The 21,480-nt window shown below is 48.2% G+C and overlaps 1 protein-coding gene across 1 annotated transcript in view; it reads left to right on the top strand.

The window, feature by feature from the left end:
* Window positions 1–21,480, top strand: part of LOC119460871 (alpha-L-iduronidase) — a 284,651-nt gene that overhangs the window by 257,935 nt on the left and 5,236 nt on the right. Inside the window, exon 10 of the mRNA XM_037721986.2 lies at window positions 17,118–17,239. Within this exon, the coding sequence (XP_037577914.1) occupies window positions 17,118–17,239 (122 nt within the window). The remainder of the gene's footprint in view (window positions 1–17,117; window positions 17,240–21,480) is intronic.

The following is a 21,480-nucleotide window of genomic DNA, read 5'->3' as shown; positions in this document are numbered from 1 at the left end:
CTGGGGGATCCTGAACAGCGTCGCCATTGCTCACCTGCGCACTCACTACGTCATCGTGAAGGAGCGCAAATGCTGCAGCACGGAGCAGCGCGACGCCCACGCGGCTGTTGTCGCACAGGCTAGAGGATCTGATGTCAGCAGCAGGAAAGGCAGCAGGACAGGTGTGCTGCAGCAACACAGTCGCGCTGGCGGCTTGGAGTGCATTGACCTCCATGGCGGTCTTGGCTCAAACGGAGGTGAGCTGCTCAGCAGCGCCACGAATCGATGAGCGTTCGGTTTGCATGAAAGGCGACCGTGCGTCGGAGGCAGCGAACGGCAAACAGTCACGTCAATTCGGCATGTGGACGCGGTGAAACTCACAGCAAGCTTCGGGTTGATGTAAGTCGCTGCGAACCAAGCCGAGCGCACAGGCTGTTGTAAGAGCCGCAGCAATTCGCCGGATGGGTGGGTGTGCTCCAAAAGCTGCAGTGCGTCCAAGATGTTTTTCGGTGTTTCAATGCTTTGGTGATACGGTGAGCATTCAGGTTTCCGAGGAAGCCGCCGCTGATTTGGCTTGAGACGCAGGATCCGCAGCTGCAGCAGCTGGTCGCCCTCCCGTGAAGCGCTCTTGATGAATGCGGTGAACTGGATTCCCGTAGCTATTTGCGCTGCGTCTACTCGACGTTGAGGCACTAACGGGGATGTTTTTCGTTGCCGAGAACGCCGAGGTGGCCTTCGGTGGCTCTCCACAGGTAGATGCGGGATAGGACCCAGCGCAGAAGCTCCGGGTTCTCCCAGCTTGACATGAAGACGCGTCGGACGTCCTCGTTCTTCGTGTATCTGGACAGAGGCTCCGGTAACGCCGGTACGTCTTGCCATTGGGCGATGTTCAGGCGTTGCGGATCCTCTGGCCATGGAAGTCTTGATTTCCTTTTGTAGTGTTGGCGTACAACCCCAGACTAACAGGGACAACTTCTTGTCCGTCTCGAACGATTGCTGCCACGGGAAAATGGCGATTCGTTGAACGAGCATTAGCTGCGCGAGGACACGCGAGAGCGCTTCTTTCTCATCGTGCCACGCCGCGTGTTCGGCTGCGAAGACGTAAAGAAGAAGAAGGGGCTTCGCAAACTTATTACGCTGTGTTCTGTAGGATTTCCTTGTAGAACTTTTCAATTGTGTACTTGTTTCTCGAAGAATAATAAAACTGTTGTATTACCAAATGATGAAAAAAATAAAGGAACAAATAAAACGCAAACAACCTAACGAACAATAATCAATTGCAGATTCATCGCTGTATTTCCTCCGAAAAACGTGCACACGTGAATTGTATTGCTTGGCCTGAAGCAGAACTCGAGCTTCTGAAGTCTGGTGAGAAAGCGTTCACGTGTACCCTGTGCCCGAACGCCGACCACGCCGACATTGTGGCGGTTAGGGTTAGCAATACCAACACGCTCGGTGCTTCCACATCGGCGATCCCTCCACAGGGCGTCGCTCTCGTCGGGACCGGTTTTGAGGTGGTCGGTGACATGGCTGCCCTCCTTCAGGCGTTCGAGGGAATAACCTTTCTCAGCGATGAGGTGGGGCGGCTGCGGAGTGACAACGGGTGTCTGCACAGGGAAAACACGCTGGCATCCACGCATCAGGCCTAAGCGATAGGTGCGCTACGGGTCGAGGTGCGTTCCCTTCGTGATGCGCTTGGCAAGCCGACTTCGCCCATTTCTCCTACTGTGCTGCCGCTCCACCCGTCCAAGAAAACGTATGCTGCGACCGTCCGGACTGCTTCGCCGAGTGCTGCCACCGTTGACCATCTCTCCAAGGCAACACGGAGTGAACGTCGGCGTGTCTGATTTGGAGCTGGGGAGGGCAAGGGAATATCTGCGGCGAAACGTGCCCCGCGACCGACAGCCATTTTTGTTTCCAGGCTCTCTCATTCAACCACGTCTCCTGATGTGACTGCGCCCCTCTCGAGTGTCAGAGCACCGCCCGTTGCCTGCAAACGCATCAAGACGAGGCATAATTCGCATGGCTCGTTTCTCGTCTGCGCTGATGAAACCGTCGATGACGAAGCTCTCAAGTGTCTGAACGACCGTCTAGTGGCCAATGGGGTGCCTGTTCAAGCCGTTCCGTGGGATGCTGCACGACGGCATGCTCCATGCTTCCGAGAAAACCTCAAACGATCAAAGTGGTGTGTTATCTGGACATTTTCCACGAAAACATTCTTGGACATCGCACCAATGCACGCGAACTTTTCGCCAATGTCATTTCGTCTTCTTTTCCTATTTTTGTTATTTCCGAAACTTGGCTCTGCAGTGAAATTTCCTCTATAGATTTTTTTCCACCGCGCGTTACAACGTCTTTCGCAGTTACCGGGGCTTCAGTGGAGTAAACAAAAAGGTGGTGGCGTACTTATTACTGTTGTCAGTTCACTGAGATGTGTAAGGCGCAGCGACACAGAAAGTGTACAATTTTAGATCTGGCTTGAAGTCAGCCTAGCGCACTGTGAACAATTTTAATCGGAAGCTTCTACGTTCCACTGAATACTTCGCCTGTCTTGTTTGATGAGGTCATCTCTTCTATTGAAAGTGTCTTATCTTCCCATACCCAGCACTGAGTAATCCTTCTTGGTGATTTTAACACACCAGGAATTGATTAGACCACGCTTACATATTCTGATTATAATCATTACATAGAGAACCAATCTAGCCTGTTGTTGGACTTTCTGTCTTTCTGTTCTCTTCAGCAGCACAACTTGATTGGCAATTCCTGTGGCAATGTTTTAGACCTTTGCCTCTCGAATGCTCAAGTTATAGATGTCTCCCGTTCTGACATTTCTCTAGTGCGTCCCGATAAGTTTCACCCTTCAATTAAGATAACTGCCTCTGTGTCAGCCTTGAGGCAGAGCTCCTCCACTGGCATTAATGAATCTTCACGCTTTGCTTTCAAGCGGGTTGATTATGTTGGCTTGTATGATTTCTTGTAAACCAGCGATTGGTCCCTGGTCACAGATAAAGCTAATGGTAATGACCAAATAGATCACTTTACAGAGCGTGTTTTGAGCGGTATACGCAAATACATTCCTCCGTACAATTCTAAACGCTCTAAATATCTCCACTGGTTCTCATCTAAACTTATGACGGCCCTAAAGTATAAATATTGCGCGCATCGTAAATCCAGAACTCCTTTGCCTAATGAGTCGAGAGAAGAATCCCGCTTTTTTTGGACTCTTTGCAAACGTCTCTAGTAAGCGGGATCATGACTCATATATTGCATCCTTGGAGAAGAGCGACCCCGACCGGCCGGCGGAATTTTGGAAGCATATCCGCAAGCGCTCTTATAATCGCAAAGTGTGTTTTCGCCTGCTCGACTCAGGAGTAGAGGTCGTAGCTGTCGCGAATTGTTTTCCTATCAATTCTCATCCTTATATAAAGCTTCAGGTTTCAACGCTGGTGTCAGTCAGCTACAGACGGCGGCTCCTACATCTAGTCCTGTGCTATTTGATAAAAAGCTCATCAGCGAATGCCTTAAGCGCCTGAAGCCTTCGCTATCCTGCGGCTCTGATGGCATCCCCTCCGCAATTTTAAAAAGCTTACGGCAGTATATTTGCCCCAGTATTGACATCTATATTTATAACATCTATATCTATAACCGCTTCCAGACCGCGGCACCGCGGTCTGTAAGCGGACGCGCAGCATGCACGCTTTCTATCTGTAGGCTTCGTCTGAAATTACATGTACGCCTATTCGCGGAGTTCGGAACACGCGTACACGAGGTCGTGATGCAGTACGAGATGGGCAGGCGCACACAGATGAAGAATATACACACATGAAATAATACACGCATAGGCACACAACAGTGTAACACTGGCTTCGTCGCACAAGAGGCACTAAGATCAGTAAAATACACAGATTAGTTATGGTTATAGACAAGACGTTCATTTCGCCTGCATCTTCAAAGAAAAATGTCTTCAAATGATGCGTGCGATGTTCTAGCAATAGAGCTATACGGCAGCGCCTGTACCTACGTCAGCTTTACCACGGCTCGCTGGATATAAAACAAAAACAAGAAATCACCAGCCCTTCCCCTGTCGAGAAAATGGGGGTAAGCGAAGCTTGTCGTGTGTGTATCTGACCTTCGTGGTGATGATCTTTCTTTCTCTCTCTCTCTTTCTCTCTCTCTCTCTCTCTCTCTCTCTTTCTTTTTTTCTCTTTTTCTATATCTCTGTTTTCCTTACTCTTCTTTCTCTGTTTCCTGTTTCTCTGACTTTCGTGGTGATTTTCTTTCATTCTCTCTCTTTCTTTCTCTATCTCTTTTTCTATATTTCTTTCTTCTTCTTTCTCTCTTGCTTTCTTTCTTTCTCTCTGTCTTTCTCTCTTTCTTTCTCTGACCTAGCTTCTTGGTGATTTTCTATCTTTCTTCTTCTCTTTCCTTCTTTCTCTCTCTCTCTTTCTTTTCTCTTTCTTCCTCTTTCTCCCTTTTTCGTCCCTGGTATGTGCCGTTGAGCTTTGACCCTTTCTGCACTATCGCCAGGATCGGCCCACTTTGGCGGAAGTTTTTTGCTGGGCACACGAAAGAACCGTTGGTTGGTAGAGGCACGGCCGCTGGATAAAAAAAAAGGTGCGGCCTGCCGCGTCGGGCGCGCTGCTATGGGAGCGAACGTGACGGCCGTAGTTGCATTGTCGGCCGCTTGGCTGTGTCGAATGGCGCTAGCTGAGGGGGACGGAACGCTTCGGCTTGCACGCGCGACGGCGTTCCAAGCGCGTTCCTGACGCATTTGCTATGCCGATGCCAGACAACAGACCCCGGCATGTGGCGCCGCAGCGGATCACACCGTTTTCGATACGCCTGCCGCGTCGGGCGCGCTGCTATGGGAGCGAACGTGACGGCCGTAGTTGCATTGTCGGCCGCTTGGCTGTGTCGAATGGCGCTAGCTGAGGGGGACGGAACGCTTCGGCTTGCACGCGCGACGGCGTTCCAAGCGCGTTCCTGACGCATTTGCTATGCCGATGCCAGACAACAGACCCCGGCATGTGGCGCCGCAGCGGATCACACCGTTTTCGATGCACGCGGCAGGCCGCACCTTTTTTTTATCCAGCGGCCGTGGTAGAGGTATATAGCTTCGCTATAAAAAAAGGTGCGGCCTGCCGCGTGCATCGACAACAGCGGGATCCGCCGCGGCGCCAAACTTCGGGAACTCTTGTCTCGGATCGGCATGGAAAATGCGTCACGAACGCGCTTGGAACGCCGTCGCCCGTGGAAGCCGACGCGTTCCATCGCCGATGGCTAACGCCCTTCGGCTCAGCCAAGCGGCCGAGAATGCAACTATGGCTGTCACATTCGCTCCCGTTGGAGCCCGTTGCAGCCCGTGGCTTTCCTATAGGTATTTGTGGACATGTGTCAAATGTTGCGCTCAATGTGTTAGCCAGCGCAACTAACGAACATGGCAGCTAGTAGGGAAGATCATTGAAAATGCAGGCGTCATGTCACGCAATGTTGGCAAAGCCTTCCCCTGGGAGTGGCTGAGTTTTTGTAAGTGCGTCTGATACTGGCAGCCCCGCAATAGATACGCGGAGTCGTAGAGGCTGACGCGTGAACCTAGGCCTGAATACTTGTGCCTTTGGTGTGGCAGCTTTTTGATCCAATGTGAAATAAAGTCTAGTCGCTTCCAAAAACGATTGTGTGCAAAGCTGTGTATTCTGATAGTAAGAGGTGTAAATTTTCATGTGTATTTTTGAGTAGTTTTATTGCACGTCAGCGAGTCTAATGTACGGGAACTGGCATAGCACTCTAAGGGAAGCCTAGGCCTCAGTTGCGCAGTCGAAGATTTTGTTGTGTTGTAGTGCTAAATGCGCGAGTTATCGAATTTAGGCTAATTTCAGCTTTCCCAAATCAGTTAGGCTACCCAAATCTTAAAAACTATACATATTGTCATCGAATGCTCGAGCCTATATTAAGCAAGAAAGTAGAGCCCAGGGCGTGCTCATGTTCTGCGTTAGCGACCAATAAATTGCGGCAGAACTCATTTCACGATGACTCTCAACGGTAACGCGAATAGCAATAGCAATTCCGACGCAGTGACCGTGGAAAGATGAGGGACAATGGCGTATAACGACGACAGCATGAAGACAATGAGATGTCGATTCTCAAACGCGGCCCATAAACGCGGCCTCCCCGTTACTGCAACAACGAAAACGTGAAAATCTACGCTGGAATGATGAGCGGCAACGGAGCCAGCAGTAGAAGGAGACGACGACGATGAACGCGTGAGCAGTGGCACGAGCGCGTTTGCGCGGTTGCGCCGAGGGGCGCCAGCGAGTCAGTTCGCGGGTTGTTCGCGGATTACGGACTCGCGGGTTATTCGCGACCGACGGATCTGCCCTAGACCCCCCCCCATTTACAACTTCAGTGTTAACACATGCTCTTCAGGGTGTGCAAGTGATCGAGTGGCAGTGTCTCGTATGGCGTACAACGATGATATCAACGGTGCGTTAAGGTGTTGTGCTTTCTACGAGTTACGCGTGGAGCCTAAACCTGCGCGCGAAATAAAGTTGCTTTATTGTGTCAAATAAGCGCAATAAGAGAATACGGCGAAACTTGAACGCGGCGAGTTCACTAACGTAGTAATGGTTCGCGTGAACAAATTACATTAGACAAAATGTTTGCGATCGAAACGACAGCGCGCACATCCCACGGCGTAATCAAGGCGTGCTCTACGTTCCAGGTCCATTTTCCGTCACCTTATCCAACATTTCACCGTCATCAATTATGCCTCAGCATCCCTCTCCTCACCGGGAAGTCCTAGGAACGTCTCACAAGTGGGTTTCTTCTGACTCATTCCCCTCCTCAGTTGCTTGTTCGACATCCTTCCGACGCTTCTGATGACGGGTGAGCTGATCATTCTGGCTATATCCAGAAGGGACGGCGAGTGTTAGGCTGTGGTCTTACTCGCCTCGTCGTCATTAGCTTCCGACTCATGACGAGCCGATCATTCTGGCTATATCCAGAAGGGACGGCGAGTGTTAGGCTGTGGTCTTACTCGCCTCGTCGTCATTAGCTTCCGACTCGCTCTCCGGAACAAAGCCGTAGGAAGGTGGTGGAGTCTCGTCGGTTTTAGTTTTTGGCGATAGCGGCGGTGTCTTGTCGTTGATTCTGTCGTCTTCCACCATTTTGCCCTTGTGCGACTCTCTCCTGTAATTCAGCAATGCATGCACTCGCAGGGGTGGAGAATCGTCCTTCTGGGTGGGCGCGCAGTACTCCTCGTCGTACTCGTCACTAGAATCTTTGTTGCGGCACGACTTGGACACTTTCCATAGGACGAAGCTGACCTCGGACGGACCCGACAGGAGACACCGGTGCATTTCCTCCAGGTCGCGTGGGAGCACACATGCATTTTTTCCCCGTGTCTTCCTCAACTTCTTCGTTGAAGGACTGCGTGACTGCATTGAGCCTGTCATGTTCATTCTGGCTGACGTCTGCTGCATACGGCTGTGTTAGTGCATTCAGCCCTTTATCCTCATCTTGCTCCGTGTATTCTGCCTTCTTGCCAAGGAAAAGCTCGAGGCTCTGCATAATGAGCGGCGGCGAAAGTTCGAGTACGGCCAGGACGTCCTTGCAGAGGCCTCGGTGGCCGGCTGTGTGGAGGCGGTGGATGCAGCGACAGTTCCCGTTGAAGCCGCTGGTTGGGCAAGTTGAGATCCAGGGCCAGCAGCAGATGTTCGCCGAGCTCGCCTATCTTTTGAGCCATAATATCAACCACTGGGAGGACCTCAACAGCATCGGCATTCTGCAGTTTAGCAGCCTCTGCGTGATCCTCGAGGCGCGCGACTGGGCTAGCATGGACCATCGGGACTCGTACGCACCTGTTGTCGAAATGCCTAGATGACCTGGTGACAGGAGGAGGAAAAGCAGGGGGTTCAGGCGTGCAGCAGGAAACCAGTCGCGCTGGCGGCTTGGTGTACCTTCCGGATGGCTCGGTGCGTTCCAAAGGCTGCACTGTGTCCAGGATGCCATTCGGTGCTTCACTATTTTGGTGATGCGGCGAGCGTTCTGGTTGTCGAGGAAGCCGCCGCTCATTTGGCTTGATAAGCACGATCCAACGCTTCAGCAGCTGGGCGTCCTCACGTGTAGCAGCCTCGATGAATGCGGTGAACTGGATTCCCGTAGCTAGTTGCTCTGCCCCAGCTCGTTGGCATAGCGCTGACGGAGAGTGTCTTCGATGCCAGGAACGCCGCTGTAGCTCTCGGTGGCTCTGCACAGGAAATTGCTTGATAGGGCCCAGCGTAGAAGCTCCAGGTTCTCCCTGCTTGTCACGAAGGTCCGTCGGACGTTCTCGTTTCTCGAGCATCTGTGCAGTCGCTCGCCTATTGAAGCACCTATTCGTTGCGTGCGACCCCAGACTTCTTGTCCGACTCGAATGGTTGCTGACGCTGGAAAATGGCGGCCTCTCGCCTCTCCTTCGTTGTCTTCTCTGAAAGAGCATAAATTGCACGACCACACGCGGGGGAACTTCCTTATCATCGTACGAAGCCGCGTGTTCAGAAGGGAAAGTAATGACAACGACGAGGCTCTGCAAATTGCTTACTCCGTTATTTGTATGATGTCCTGCATAACTTTTGACATTTGTTAATCTTGTACTTGTTTCTTGAATACCAGAAGAAAAACAAAAACTTTATGGATGAATAAAAGGCTCAATGGGTGGAGACCCTAGAAAAGGGCCCCACTGGCTTCCGCGTGCCGTCTTGCGCGTCGGATGATGGTCCTTTGGACTTCTTCCTGTGAATTGGACAGCGCCGCCTCCCATTGTGTATGCTCCGTAATTTCTGTGTTTGTCTTTTGTGTATATGCCCTGCATACCCATGAGATGTGGTTTAGGGTTGGCATGGCCCCGCACCATGGGCATGTATCCGTATATCTTTCTGAATGAATATTATGGAAAATGTGCAGGTTGTTACATATATATGTTAGCAGTTTTCTCCATATAACCTGTTCTTCCTTACTGAAATTCTTATGGGAGGGGGGGGGAGGGGGGGGGGGAATAGTTGCATTCTATTCCCTCTGTGATAGTATGATAAAGAAGGGTTTGAATAAATGCTTATTGTTTACGATCGTATGGTGCGAATCATAGGACTTTTCGCATTTTGTATCGTTGAATATTTACGCAAGATTGTTCAATTAATATTGCCAATTTTAAAGGTAGATTCATCCAATGATGAAGATAAACGTTTCAGGCGACGTCCTACTCGGTAGTATTTAATATTCTAACTAATGAGCAATCAATTTCTCCGTGAGAAAAAAGCTAGAAATATGCCTGCGCGGAACGAAAAAAAGAAAAACCGCGTGACTACGTGTTTGTGCACCATGATGGCAGCGCTCTCTAACTTGCCACGCATGAAGGAACAGCGCTTTTATCAGGCACACAACGTAATCCCTCAAGCACTCCCCGAATGCTCGGGCCCGGCGGACCAGGAGAATTAACGCCACCTCATCCTGAGGTATTTTTTTTTTTTTTTTTTTTTGTCCGGTATGGTGTTTTTTTTTTTTTTTTTTTTCTACAAGCACCCGAGCTGGGTTAGTTGGTAAGTCGTCATAGTAAGTTACTTCAGAGCACAAAAGAACACACTCCCTTGTACGTACACACTTACACACACAAACACACCAAGAAAGTAAGGAGCCCTCTCCCCCCGCCTACACACACAAACTTTTTCACAGTTTCTTCTCAGCGTACGGAGAATCGCCTGGAGTTCTCCCAGTGAAAAAAAGGTTGTTAACGCTAATTTTAGCGTGATTGAGTGGTTAAACGCCCATACGTTGGGCGAGAGAAAGTAGAAGGTGTTCAGAATTTTCTGCGTTGCCGGGTGTTGTCTGGCTTCAAATAGCATGAGCCAATGCACTGTATGTTTTAACGCGAGAGTGTTAAGGGCCCCGTGTCGCAGAAAATCCGGCGTCGGCGTAGGTGTCGGCGTCCGTGGCGGAGAAAGTCATCCCTTACCACCCCGATCGCGCAGGCCCTCCGCGTGGCACAAGGTGGTAGTAAAAAAAAAAAAAAAAAAAAAAAAAAAAAAAAAAAAAAAAAAAAAGAATTTCTCACAGTGAAATCCGTCAGAAAAATGGTAAAGTACGACTTGCATGGTGCGGCGGATTGTAATTTGAATCTGGGAGAAAAACATAATTCTGTTACGAGGAAACTCAAACACAAACCCCTTTTCCAGCATTTCTACCATATCAACAGCGACGCGCTCGGGCATGTTACTTGCGAAAATCATATTCAGATGGCGCTCACATCCTCGGCAGGTCAAATTGGGACTTCGCCTGCCTAATATGTTTGGGACATGCGCGCGCGTCGGGGCAATAGCAAACAATTAACAAAATAATAAAAAAGGGTCCTAGGGCCTTCACCTTTTAATACAAGACGACTTATATTGTCCCTGAAAGAAACGTCTTCCCAGCAATGCATTTCTGTCTAAAAGTGAGGCCGACTTTAAGGGGGGATCAGTGTAAGCTTGATCTTTGTGAGCCGGCTTTCCCACGTCTGTGTTGTAGTGAAGCCTGCTCATAAAGAAAAATGCGACCCGAACGGGGCCCGATAACGCTCTCGCGTTCCACTCTTAAAGGCGAAGCTTAAGCGTCCTCTAATTTTTTTAGGTGATTGCCTAAGAGTGAGGACAGTAGAACCAAACGTGGGGTGTGCTTAGCAGACGATTTAGTTCGCTGCATGTCATCATTCATGTTTCGCTGCACTGGGTGGCGCGCACTCTTCCGTCTACTTGAGCGAGCATTTGAATTTTTAGCTTACGATTCTCCTTTGAGGTGTTGCCCTTTCATTTTGTGACCAGTTTGACTCAAGAGGCTGAGGAAGTTCTAGATAAATTTGGGGGCATCTTCATATCTGCTAGACATTTCGTGTGTCGTAGGCCTTGCTTTTCAGTGATTTGATCCAGTGGCCTTGATGTGTTTCCTTCCTTGACGTCAAGTCAAAATGTTCTCCATTCTGTTATGTACGCAATATACGTGCGAGGCCCGATGTTAAATTTGATTCTGTTCCTGAGTGGTTATGATTGTGATTTACCAGTTACTACAGTGACGATGATGGTGATTATGGTGATGATGATGACGACAATGATCTCGGTGATCGGTTAAGATGGATGCCAAATATTTCGAATGGTACAAGTTTCCCCTGCTGTTTTGAATTTTATTCTCAAATAAAGGATTACACGCCTGTATATGAACATACCTACGAGGGCATCTTGGATCTTTATAGAATGTTTTCAACATTTCTGCTTTGAGAAAAGATGTTTTCTTCCTTCTGTGAGGTTGTTATCTAATGTTTAATGTCTAACTAACACGTCACTATCATTTAACCTTGAAGTTCGTCACATATCCACGAATTGTTCCCTTAGAATCCTTCAGGAGAAAGAGAACCACGTGTTGTAATGCAACAAACATTTTAGTTAAACATGGACACTTTAAACTGGTCTGCACATGAGACATCTAAACTACGATACCAGAAAGCGCACGCACAACAACCGTAAAACAAAATTATAAGTTAATTATTCCGTGTACAATTATGACCACCACTTCCTGATTCAGGAGACAATGCAAGCGCTCAACGACTTTTCCCAGAGGTCACTAATCAAAGAAGATTGCAATAAATAAAATGTTTGTAGCACTTAATATTATATATTACGAAAAAATCAAAGCCCCTTTCTTAAAGAAAGATGGTTGAACGCAAAGCTTTCTCTCATGCAAACTAAATCAAAGTCGAAGTCCAAAGCCAACGACCACGCAACGAACCCAAGAAATGCTGAGCGACCCGATGCGATGCATATGTGATTTGATTGCTTGTTTAGTATTCTATTTTGAACGTTGCAGTTGAATGAAGAGACGTTTCGTTAAGTTGCAATAGCCTTTATTTTAGATCATGCAGCTGTTGATTACACGCACACACTCACACTTTCACGGACGACTCTACACTTGCACAGTATTCCCTTGTCATCCCTGCGGTAGACGGTCAGAGGCTCTGCCGTCGCCGATACACGGGATCAGCATTACGGGCGCGTTCGCACTCGCGCTTACGTTCGCGTACGGCTGCCTCTTCGTCTGCCGTGCGCTGCACCCGCTGGCCTACCCATGGTGACTGCCGGGAATGCATTGCGTGACGCGCGTAATGCAATGCATTACGCCTGGGTAGCGTGGCGTTGCAGTTCCCATTGTTCTTATCGCTATAACTGCGAATGTAAACTGTAGTGTTCTACGATACATATGCCGTGCGCCGTTGTTCTATTGTGCGCGCAGATGCGCAGATAGTTCCATTGTGTACGTTGGCTTTCCTGCGGCGCTTTTCCGGCGCTCACGGACTAATCAGTGAGACATAGAAAGTTTCGCTTTAAAAACAAGAAACAAGCAACAGCCCAAACGAAAGACAGAGGCAGAGAAGAAGAAGAAGAAGTAGAAGAAGAGGAAGCAGAAGAACAACAACAACAATTAAACAAGATGCGAAAGTTACTCCTTTATGCTACAAGAGTAGTTATCGTCCCAGATTGTCTTTCTGTATGCAGCGCGTCTAACGAATGAACGAATTCGGTAGCTCTCAACACATTTTATGCATTAGCTCCGCCGCACTAAAGTTTAGCTCATTTAGTATGGGTACCAGGCCACCGAGACATTGATCTTAATAAAATAGCTGATCCTCTAACACGAGCCTTCTTCAAATGGTGCTGGTGATACCTGTGCTGCCGGCAATTGCATTATCACTACGGCTAGATATAGGCAGTTTTCTTTTACAGAAGACAGAAAAAGTCTCTCATTAGAGAAATCTACAGATTTTACGCATCTAAATTATTCTGGAAACCAACAATGGTGTCCTAACCGACATTGCGAATTATCATTTGCAAGGCTGCGTTGCCGTATTCCAGCACTGGATTTTTACTTGTACAGATGTGGTCTGGCAGTAGCCCCTTCATGCATGCTAACTCTGCAATGAGCCGGAATTGATAGATCACTTTTTACTATCGTGTCGGCGGCTTTCTACTCAACGAAAACAATGTTTGGAAATTCCGCTTCGTAATCTGGGGCTATCTTTATGCAATACTGTTCTACTCTCATTTGCAGCATCGGTTTTCGGATACAGCCACAGGAACGTTTGCTGAGCCATCTATAATGTCCTCTGCGACACAAAAAGATAGCCTTATTAATTTTTCTCATTTTCCATGATCTATTTATTTCTCCTTCAATCAATTATCAAATGATAAAATTCGAATCGCAAAAACATAAATTCACAGTCATAATATTATTGATATTATTCAAATATAACTTACTCATTCTTTACATCTTCCCTTTACTTTAGGTATTTTTAATATTAAGTTCATGTTACTCTCTCTCTCTATGCAGGGCTGACTATACCTCATTATACACTATTTTATTTCATTTATTATCGGTTTCTTTCTCATCTTCGATTATTCATTTATTTCTACTTGTCTTTTCTTCGTCTTTTTTTATCATATTACCACCCCGTTCGTGGCCTATCCCCCACAGTGGGTCTGTGCCATTAAATAAGGCATCATCATCATCGCAATCGTCATCTTGTTTTGAGGCAACAACAACAAACAACAACAAGAACAACGCTACGGGGCTGGCAAGCTGGAACCCACGCATTTCAGCGAGGCGCTGCCGGTTCGTGGAATCAGGGCGCAGGCAGATCCAGGAAGCAGCTTTGATGCAGCAGAGACCAGGGGACAAGCACGGGTGACGGTCGAGTTGTACCTGGCGGTGGGAGACGACTGGCCGGTCGGGCCAGCAGACCCCAGCTTTCTCCATAACCTGAGTCACGCCGGCCGTCACTGACGGTCCCGCACCTGGTCCCGATGCCTTCTCCAGGATGGATGGAGGGCCACCCGCTCGTAGAGAACGCGGACCACTGCTGATGCACTTGGGTACAATGACAGCATCCACTTCGGCGTCGTCCACCGTTGCGTCTTCGGCCACGGCGTCATCGCCATTGAAGCGACCCCGGTGAAACCGTGTTTCAGCCGATCCGTATACATAACTGCTTGACCTTGAATATAGCGCTAAATGGGTGTATTTAGTGACGACTCGGCGCAGCTATTTAATTGGGATCGCGTTCTCTTTGTTCTTCTTCGTTGGCTACACCGTTGCGCTTGTTTGAATGCACATTTATTTATTTATTAGAATAGCATAGCTCTTTTGTACGTGGAAAGAAAATTTTATGTGAATGTGTTCGTACGAGCAAAAATAGGTGGTTCAAGGCGTGGGAGCTACGGGTGCAACTTGCGTTCGTAAATGGGATGTAGTTGCAATCAGAAAGACCAGAGGTGGAGTTAATAATTGCATATAAAAGTTTTAAGGCTTCGATGCGTTAACGTCAGAGTAATGGCTCGATGTTCAGACATTGTTGAACCTGTGTTGGTGAGAAACTGCGGCTGTAATTTTGCCAAATGATATGGATAGATTTTCGTTGAACATTATTGAGTGAAATTATCTCACAGTGAATGTAGAGAAACCAAACAACAGATGCGTATTCTAGAACGGGGCGAATTAACGTTCTATATAATAGCAGTTTAGTATTGCGAGGGGTGCAGCACCTGCGCTAAAGTGCAGCGCAAATATACAAATTTTTTTAGGGTTTTTCCCGTATACTTACATGCATACTTACAACCTTCCCCGTTAAAGCACCGCTTTCTTTGCCTGCTTTCTTGGGTTTGGTGTGGTTGCCTGGCTGTTGGGGTCGGCCGCTCTTTTGCAGGATATATTCGTGGATACATATAAAAAAGTTATATGCAAGTACCTGCGAAGTTGCTTGCACAACCCTTGTATGCTGACGAAGTATGCCCACCGCTGTCTTGCACATATATATATATATATATATATATATATATATATATATATATATATATATATATATATTGTAGTGAGAAATACGGGCACCGGCAGAAGACGAAGAATATGACGTTTGTTGTTGGTGCTCGGGCTCGCTCCGTTTGGCCGTTGCCTGTTTCGGCGCATTCATAAAAACGCCGAGCGTATCTACTATTAAACGTGTACTATCAATATATATATAAGAGAAAAATAACTTCCTACATAAATTCCTGAACATGTAATGTCAGCTCACACGCATCAAGCACACCGATCTGTTAATCGAATGGGGACGCATATTTAACGGAGTCTTTCCTTTATTTTCTTTGATTTCATCATTCAATGTGTGCCACTCGGGGGTGTGCCCGTTCTTGGCCAGTCCTCCAGAATGGGCATCGCTTAATTTTGCTTGATACGTGTGGTACTGTTCTGTGCATGCACCTCTCCCTCGACAATCCTCATATACTGCCCGCGTCCTCGCGACATCGTTGAGCCTACACGTCTCACACCGTGCATTCGCCTGATTTGGTGCTTGCATTTCAGAATAGCTTATTGGTGATGTCGCGCATAAACGTAAAAAAGTACACGGCAGTAATGTTTTGACCTTTTTGATGGAACATATCACGAGATTCCTTTCGTGCTGTGCAACGTGTAAACGAAATTGTACGCATTGCCGTGACTTGTAAAACATTTATTTACCCGCTTCAGTAAAGCTTCGCTTCGCATATATTACCTCGTGTGTGTTGAATCTGCATATTTTGCCCCTAAATTATTGTTTGTAAATGGATCGTCTCCATGTGCAAGTGGGCAATAGGGCGAATCCTTAGGGCAATAGAGACATTGGCGGAAATGCCTGAAAATGCCTAAAATGTATGTGTACTCTTAGGCTTGGGGTTGCAGTACACGTCAGTTATCGCCATGTCCAGTTGGCCCTTATGTACTTTGACAGGGACGCGTGCCGGCCAAGGTTAGATTACAGATCATACAAATTACCAATCGCAGATTATGTGTGGTAGCGCAGTAGTTAGTGCCGTCCGGTTGTAAGCTGCACATTACCGCAAAGAGGAATAAGTTCTACATGTCTAATCTGTCCCCTTTCAGTGACGGTAGCAGGCGCCCACCATTTAATATGGATTTGTCCAGTCTTACAACCGAAACGATCCCGTCTCCTTCTGCAAGCCGTCCTTTGGTACAGTCTAGCTATGATGGCTGAATACACAGCATGTACCACAATATCCCTTGGGTTCTCTCTCGCTCTCTCTCTCACACACACACGTACATTGGATTTGCACAGTATAATTTGCTAACGTTGTGGCTGGTGGACCAGCTTTCGTCAAAGGCTGATCCACAAGCCGTGTATATATATATATATATATATATATATATATCATATATATATCATATATATATATACGTGTGTGTGTGTGCGTGTGTGTGTGTGTGTGTGCGTGTGTGCGTGTGTGTGTGTGGTGTGTGTGTGTGGTGTGTGTGTGTGTGTGTGTGTGTGTGTGTGTGTGTGTGTGTGTGTGTGTGTGTGTGTGTGTGTGTGTGTGTGGTGTGTGTGTGTGTGTGTGTGTGTGTGTGTGTGTGTGTGTGTGTGTGTGTGTGTGTGTGTGTGTGTGTGTGTGTGTGTGTGTGTGTGTGTGTGTGTGTGTGTGTGTGTGTGTGTGTGTGTGTGTGTGTGTGTGTGTGTGTGTGTGTGTGTGTGTGTGTGTGTGTGTGTGTGTGTGTGTGTGTGTGTGTGTGTGTGTGTGTGTGTGTGTGTGTGTGTGTGTGTTGTAACGACACACTGTTTCCTGGACATTCAGGAGTGTAGTGTCACGACTCCTCCTGAAGTTCCTAAGCGATGTAAACTTAGCCCTTGATTGGATTGGTAGCCTTTAGCTGCTTAAACGTGTTTATACGAAACGTCTTTTCATATCATGCTGTCATCAATTGATGATAGGATAACTTATTGTTTGTGGAGAAGCTGGTGACATAATAGTTGCCAGCATTTCCAATTTCATACAAATAAATCACTCGCAGTGGACTAATTTCTGTCAGGGCGTTCTGTCGAAAGTCGAAAATGTGTACTCCTCCTCCACCTGCTCCGAGCTGTGAAATGACTCTGCTCTTTTTCTGAAGGCCATGAAAAACGACGGTGCGTCTCACCGTTCTTTACCCATCACCGTTTCGTCTCACGTTAAGCCACGCACCCACGTATGGTTGCACTCACAGTGAAACATTCCGTAACGAGAGAGCGGCACTCTGACGCGCGCGGCACTTGTGCGCAGGTTCTTCGTGGGCTGTCTACCAGATCGACAACCAGCTGACCAATCCGTACGCCTCCTGGGTGCGCCAGGGCTGCCCGCCGTTCCCCAGCGCGCTCCAGATGGACCACATCAGGGCTAACGAGGTACGTGCTTCTAATGGCTATACAGCAACAAGGCTATCTACATCGGCAGCGCAAGACCTGAGGATAACAGCTGTACCGCCCTGCCGCTGCCTCCGCGCAGTGGACCAGTATGATAATCGCTTCCCTGCTTTTTTTTTTTTTCACCAATAGTCTAAACTTCTCTTGCTTACCTCGATTGCTGACCGGTTGATGCTTCCGTCCACTTTAAACCTAATTTGACGATAACCTCAGCGCGCCCCCTGGTGTGGCCCAGGAGCAGCTAGCAGGTCACGCGCGCCGCCCATGCAATTGTTCTCCTTTCGCAACCAATCAGCAAATGTCCATAAATAGCTTCCACAATCGCAAAGGTACATAGATCGGCACGCGGTGACCCGTCTCTGCTAGTTTATGCAAAGGGAGAGGGGAAATTTAGCTATTAGCGAATGATTTGTAAGAGACGCTGAACTAGCGGATTTTCCGCCTAATGTCACACGGCTGCTTACTGTAACGCAGCGCATCAGGCGCGCAAAATTTAAATTTCTTTCTCTTGGCAAAAACCACGGGGTGCTTCCTGTAGTTGTCGATACTTTTATCAGGTCCAGGGGCTTTACTTGGGTATAGGCTAGCGTGGTTCGTAAACGTTTGCTGTCGACTGTACAACACATTTTGAAGGCAAAAGCAAAAGCGCATCAATGCATGAGTCGATAGTGGATATCCGCCGCATTATATATGATTTGGTTATGCCAGGCGTGCAATCGTGAAGCTAAAGTTGGTCGGGATTCTTGCCTGTCATTATAAAGCTGGCAGTACTGCCACCCACCGTGATTTTCTGCTTGCTCAGGTGATTATCGCGCAGCATTAGCTAACCTTCATGTTCATTATTCACTCATTTCGTATCTTATTCATATCGTATTTCACGCACAATTCCATTGACCTTGTCCTCTTAAGCGTCGACGCTTGGTTGACCATTTATTTTTATGTATCTTTTTACCAAAGGGCCAGGTGGGCCGATCCCGGAGATAGGAAAGTCCATGGTGAAATTGGGTTAATGGACCTTTCCAGAAATACGCGCTGTTACGGGCCGGGGTTTGGGGAACCATCAACAGCGTCTGCTTGAAGCTCGAACCAGGTTGACCATCGGAGAGGGTCCGGCAGGGAAGTCGAGGCGACGTAAAAACAAGTAACAGAAGTTTAATACATGGTTACGGGTGAGCGGTGGGCTCTAAAGAAAACATACAAGAAACTTTCAGCGTGTATGCACCTACAGGCTAGGGCAAAGAAAAAGTGTTCTCCACGTGGCTGCTGGCTGGCTTTCTTATACCCTCCACCATCCGGGCACTATCCCCCTCTCCCCCCCCCCCCCCCCACTGCAGGACATGGGGCAAACCAGACGAAGTAGAGATGGTAGGTGATCGTAACGGGGTGAACGTCCTCAGCGGGGGAGGAAGGGTTGCAGGTCGGCTCGACAAGTTTCGTCTCTGACCCTCGCGACTGACACGTCTATTCATGATGACGAGTGAGGTCGTTAAGCACGCCGATTACCATGCGTTTGCACGTGGTCCGAGCATGGCCGCTCAAAGTGAATCGGAATTGACTACACGTTGTCCGGGCATCGCAGCTATAAGGGAATCGTAACAGCGCGCAGTGTCGGTGGCAGCCGCAAGGCTACTGTATGAAGCCGGAGCGCCAGCCACTGCGGCCGCCTGAGACTCGCCTTCATGATAGTAGTCTGCTGGGCCAGTTGGTGTAACATATCGTAAAGGTATGAACGGCCTTACTGCAAGTGTGAAGAAAGACTTGACAAGGACAGACGCTCACTTACAGCTGGTGTTTATTGGAAAGTTGTTCGCGAAAGCACAAATTCGTGCATGTGCAGTCAAACAAATCACAAGTTGTAGTCATACAGGGCCAACCGGGCTAACGATAAAAACCTTTGGTATCAGATGTGTCTAAAGACCGTAAATCTAACAGCTCAGAGAGCCTATTTCCTTATCTGGGAGTGCTATAGAGGGAACCCTAACGAACGTGGCTGACTTTACGAAAATCTGCCCAGCTTCTTTGATCTCCATTGCCAGTATGTCTTTTGACTTGTTAAGAACAGCCCTACTACTTAACAACGGAATGCACCCGCATTTCTTACAGTGCGCGACAAGTGCGCACCACCCACTACGACCTTCAAAGATGCTGAATACTTTCTGAGTCTGTCATTTAGACATCGGCCCGTCTGGCCGATGTAACCCTTTGCGCAGCTCAGCGGGACTCTGTACACCACCCCATAAGCCCACGGAACAAAGCGCTTGGCATGTTTGGACATGCCGGTTTGTTCACCTTCCCTTTCCCATGGCCATTAAACAGGGAGCACAGCTGAGACAATTCACAGGGGGCTGTGAACACGACAACCTCACCATGTTTTTGACCAATCTTTTTCAGATTGTGTGACACAGTATACACATGCGGCATAACAACAATCTTTCTTGGTTGCCGCTTATCATGGGCGTTTGTCGCGATAAAATAATACACAATACAAAGGCTTAATGCTGCTTTCGTGAACAACTTTCCAATAAACATTATTTGTAAGCGAGCGTTTGTCCCTGTTAAGTCTTTCTTCACCTTTGCAGTAAAGCCGTTCATACCTTTGCGATATGAGACTCGCCTGTTCACTTTGCGTGCAGCGTGCGATCTGCGCGCGGCCCGGCGCTCCCTTCTCCCACAGTGCCTCTTGAGTCAAACCACCAGCGGTGCGGCCGCCGCGCGCGCATTTCTGGAAAGGTCCATTTTCGCTCGTACCCGTAATTTTACATACTCTGCGACTAATTTTCGCTTCTTGTGGGCTCCACCGCAGCAGTATTTCTGACACCATTGTCTCGCGATAACGCTGCTTAGTCGGATCGAACTCGGTCCATTTCCCAAAAGTGTGCCGTAAGGCGGCTTTGCCTCAGCATGTCCATATGTACGACGGTGCACCCTTTACAGGGGTACAGTGCAATCTTTTTAATCTGCAACACGACCGTACCGTTAATTTTACCTACTCTGCGACTGATTCTCACTTCTAGTCTTGTTGAGGCCTGCATTTCGATACCTCTTGCGACTCGTTAGGACGCTCTCAAGGTTCGTTTTTTTTATTTTTATTTTTCATTAAAGAGACTGTTTTCTTTTGCTTTTTTTGCTTTTTTTTTTTGGAAGTGGTTTTAAGATACCCACTTTCTAGATACTACAAACCCTTGTGAACTCAGCTCGAAGAACTTATCTTCAAAAGCAGACCGGGCTTCCCGCTTGCGCGCGATATTAGTGGTGTGCTAAAACACGTAGCAAAGGAACTAAACGTGCACCATGCCTAGCCCGGCGGTTGCATCGCTTTGACAGGGCGTTCATATTGTATCACCGCGAAATTCATGCTAGCGGCGAGCTTCCCGAACGACAGTTTCCGACAACGGTAAGAAAGCTGTCAAAACAAAGTTCTATATAAAAAAAATCGGGCGGAACTAATCTACAATGACTATTTTATGCCATTAGCCGAAACGCGTAATGTGAGGCGTGTACTGCAGCTGGGCTGCTGTCTAGCGCTTCTCTCTGTGCACGCTGCGCCTCCTGGCGGCGCAGCCGGGAAGTCCGCGCGTACCCAGAGGTGCATACACAGTGACCCAAGTTGGCGTCAAAGAGGTTCATTGAATAGCAGCAAATACCCACGCGAACGACCCACATTCTTAAACCGCACCAACTTCGGGATCGGCCTGAATTTTTGGTGGGATAGCTAGATTGCTAGATAGCTGGAAAGAAAACTGGTCTGACGATGCCAAGAATGGCATTCACATTGACAGCAGCGCACGCTGTCGCTTTGCCGCCTGAGGCCAATCCGAACGTGGGCATGAATGTAGCAGCCACCCTCGAAGAAAGGCGATACGTCCTGTTTATGAGTGAAACCACCCGCTACGTGGACAGAATTAGCTCGATCGCAGTGTGTTTCAGAGCAGCATTTCTGCAGCATGCAAGCAAGCGGGACCGTTCTCGCGAGTTCACCGCAATTTTGGGAAAGTAGCGCCATCTATCACTGGATACTTTTTAAGGCGAAGCTTTCTCCGCGTATACCATTGCATGGTTTCGTCTGGGTCAGTATAGTTCTGTCTGTCTGTGTCTGGTCGGTTTTTCGCCGAGTAGATTCGTATTCACTTAAAAAAGAAATTAGTGCGTCCGGTGGTGGGATCTTAACCTCGGTCCCCCAGCGCGGCAACCCGATACTTTAACCATTAGGCCACAACCACATT

This window comes from Dermacentor silvarum, chromosome 1 (genome assembly GCF_013339745.2).
Source record: "Dermacentor silvarum isolate Dsil-2018 chromosome 1, BIME_Dsil_1.4, whole genome shotgun sequence".
NCBI lineage: Eukaryota > Metazoa > Arthropoda > Arachnida > Ixodida > Ixodidae > Dermacentor > Dermacentor silvarum.
This window is presented reverse-complemented; position numbering and strand designations above follow the sequence as displayed.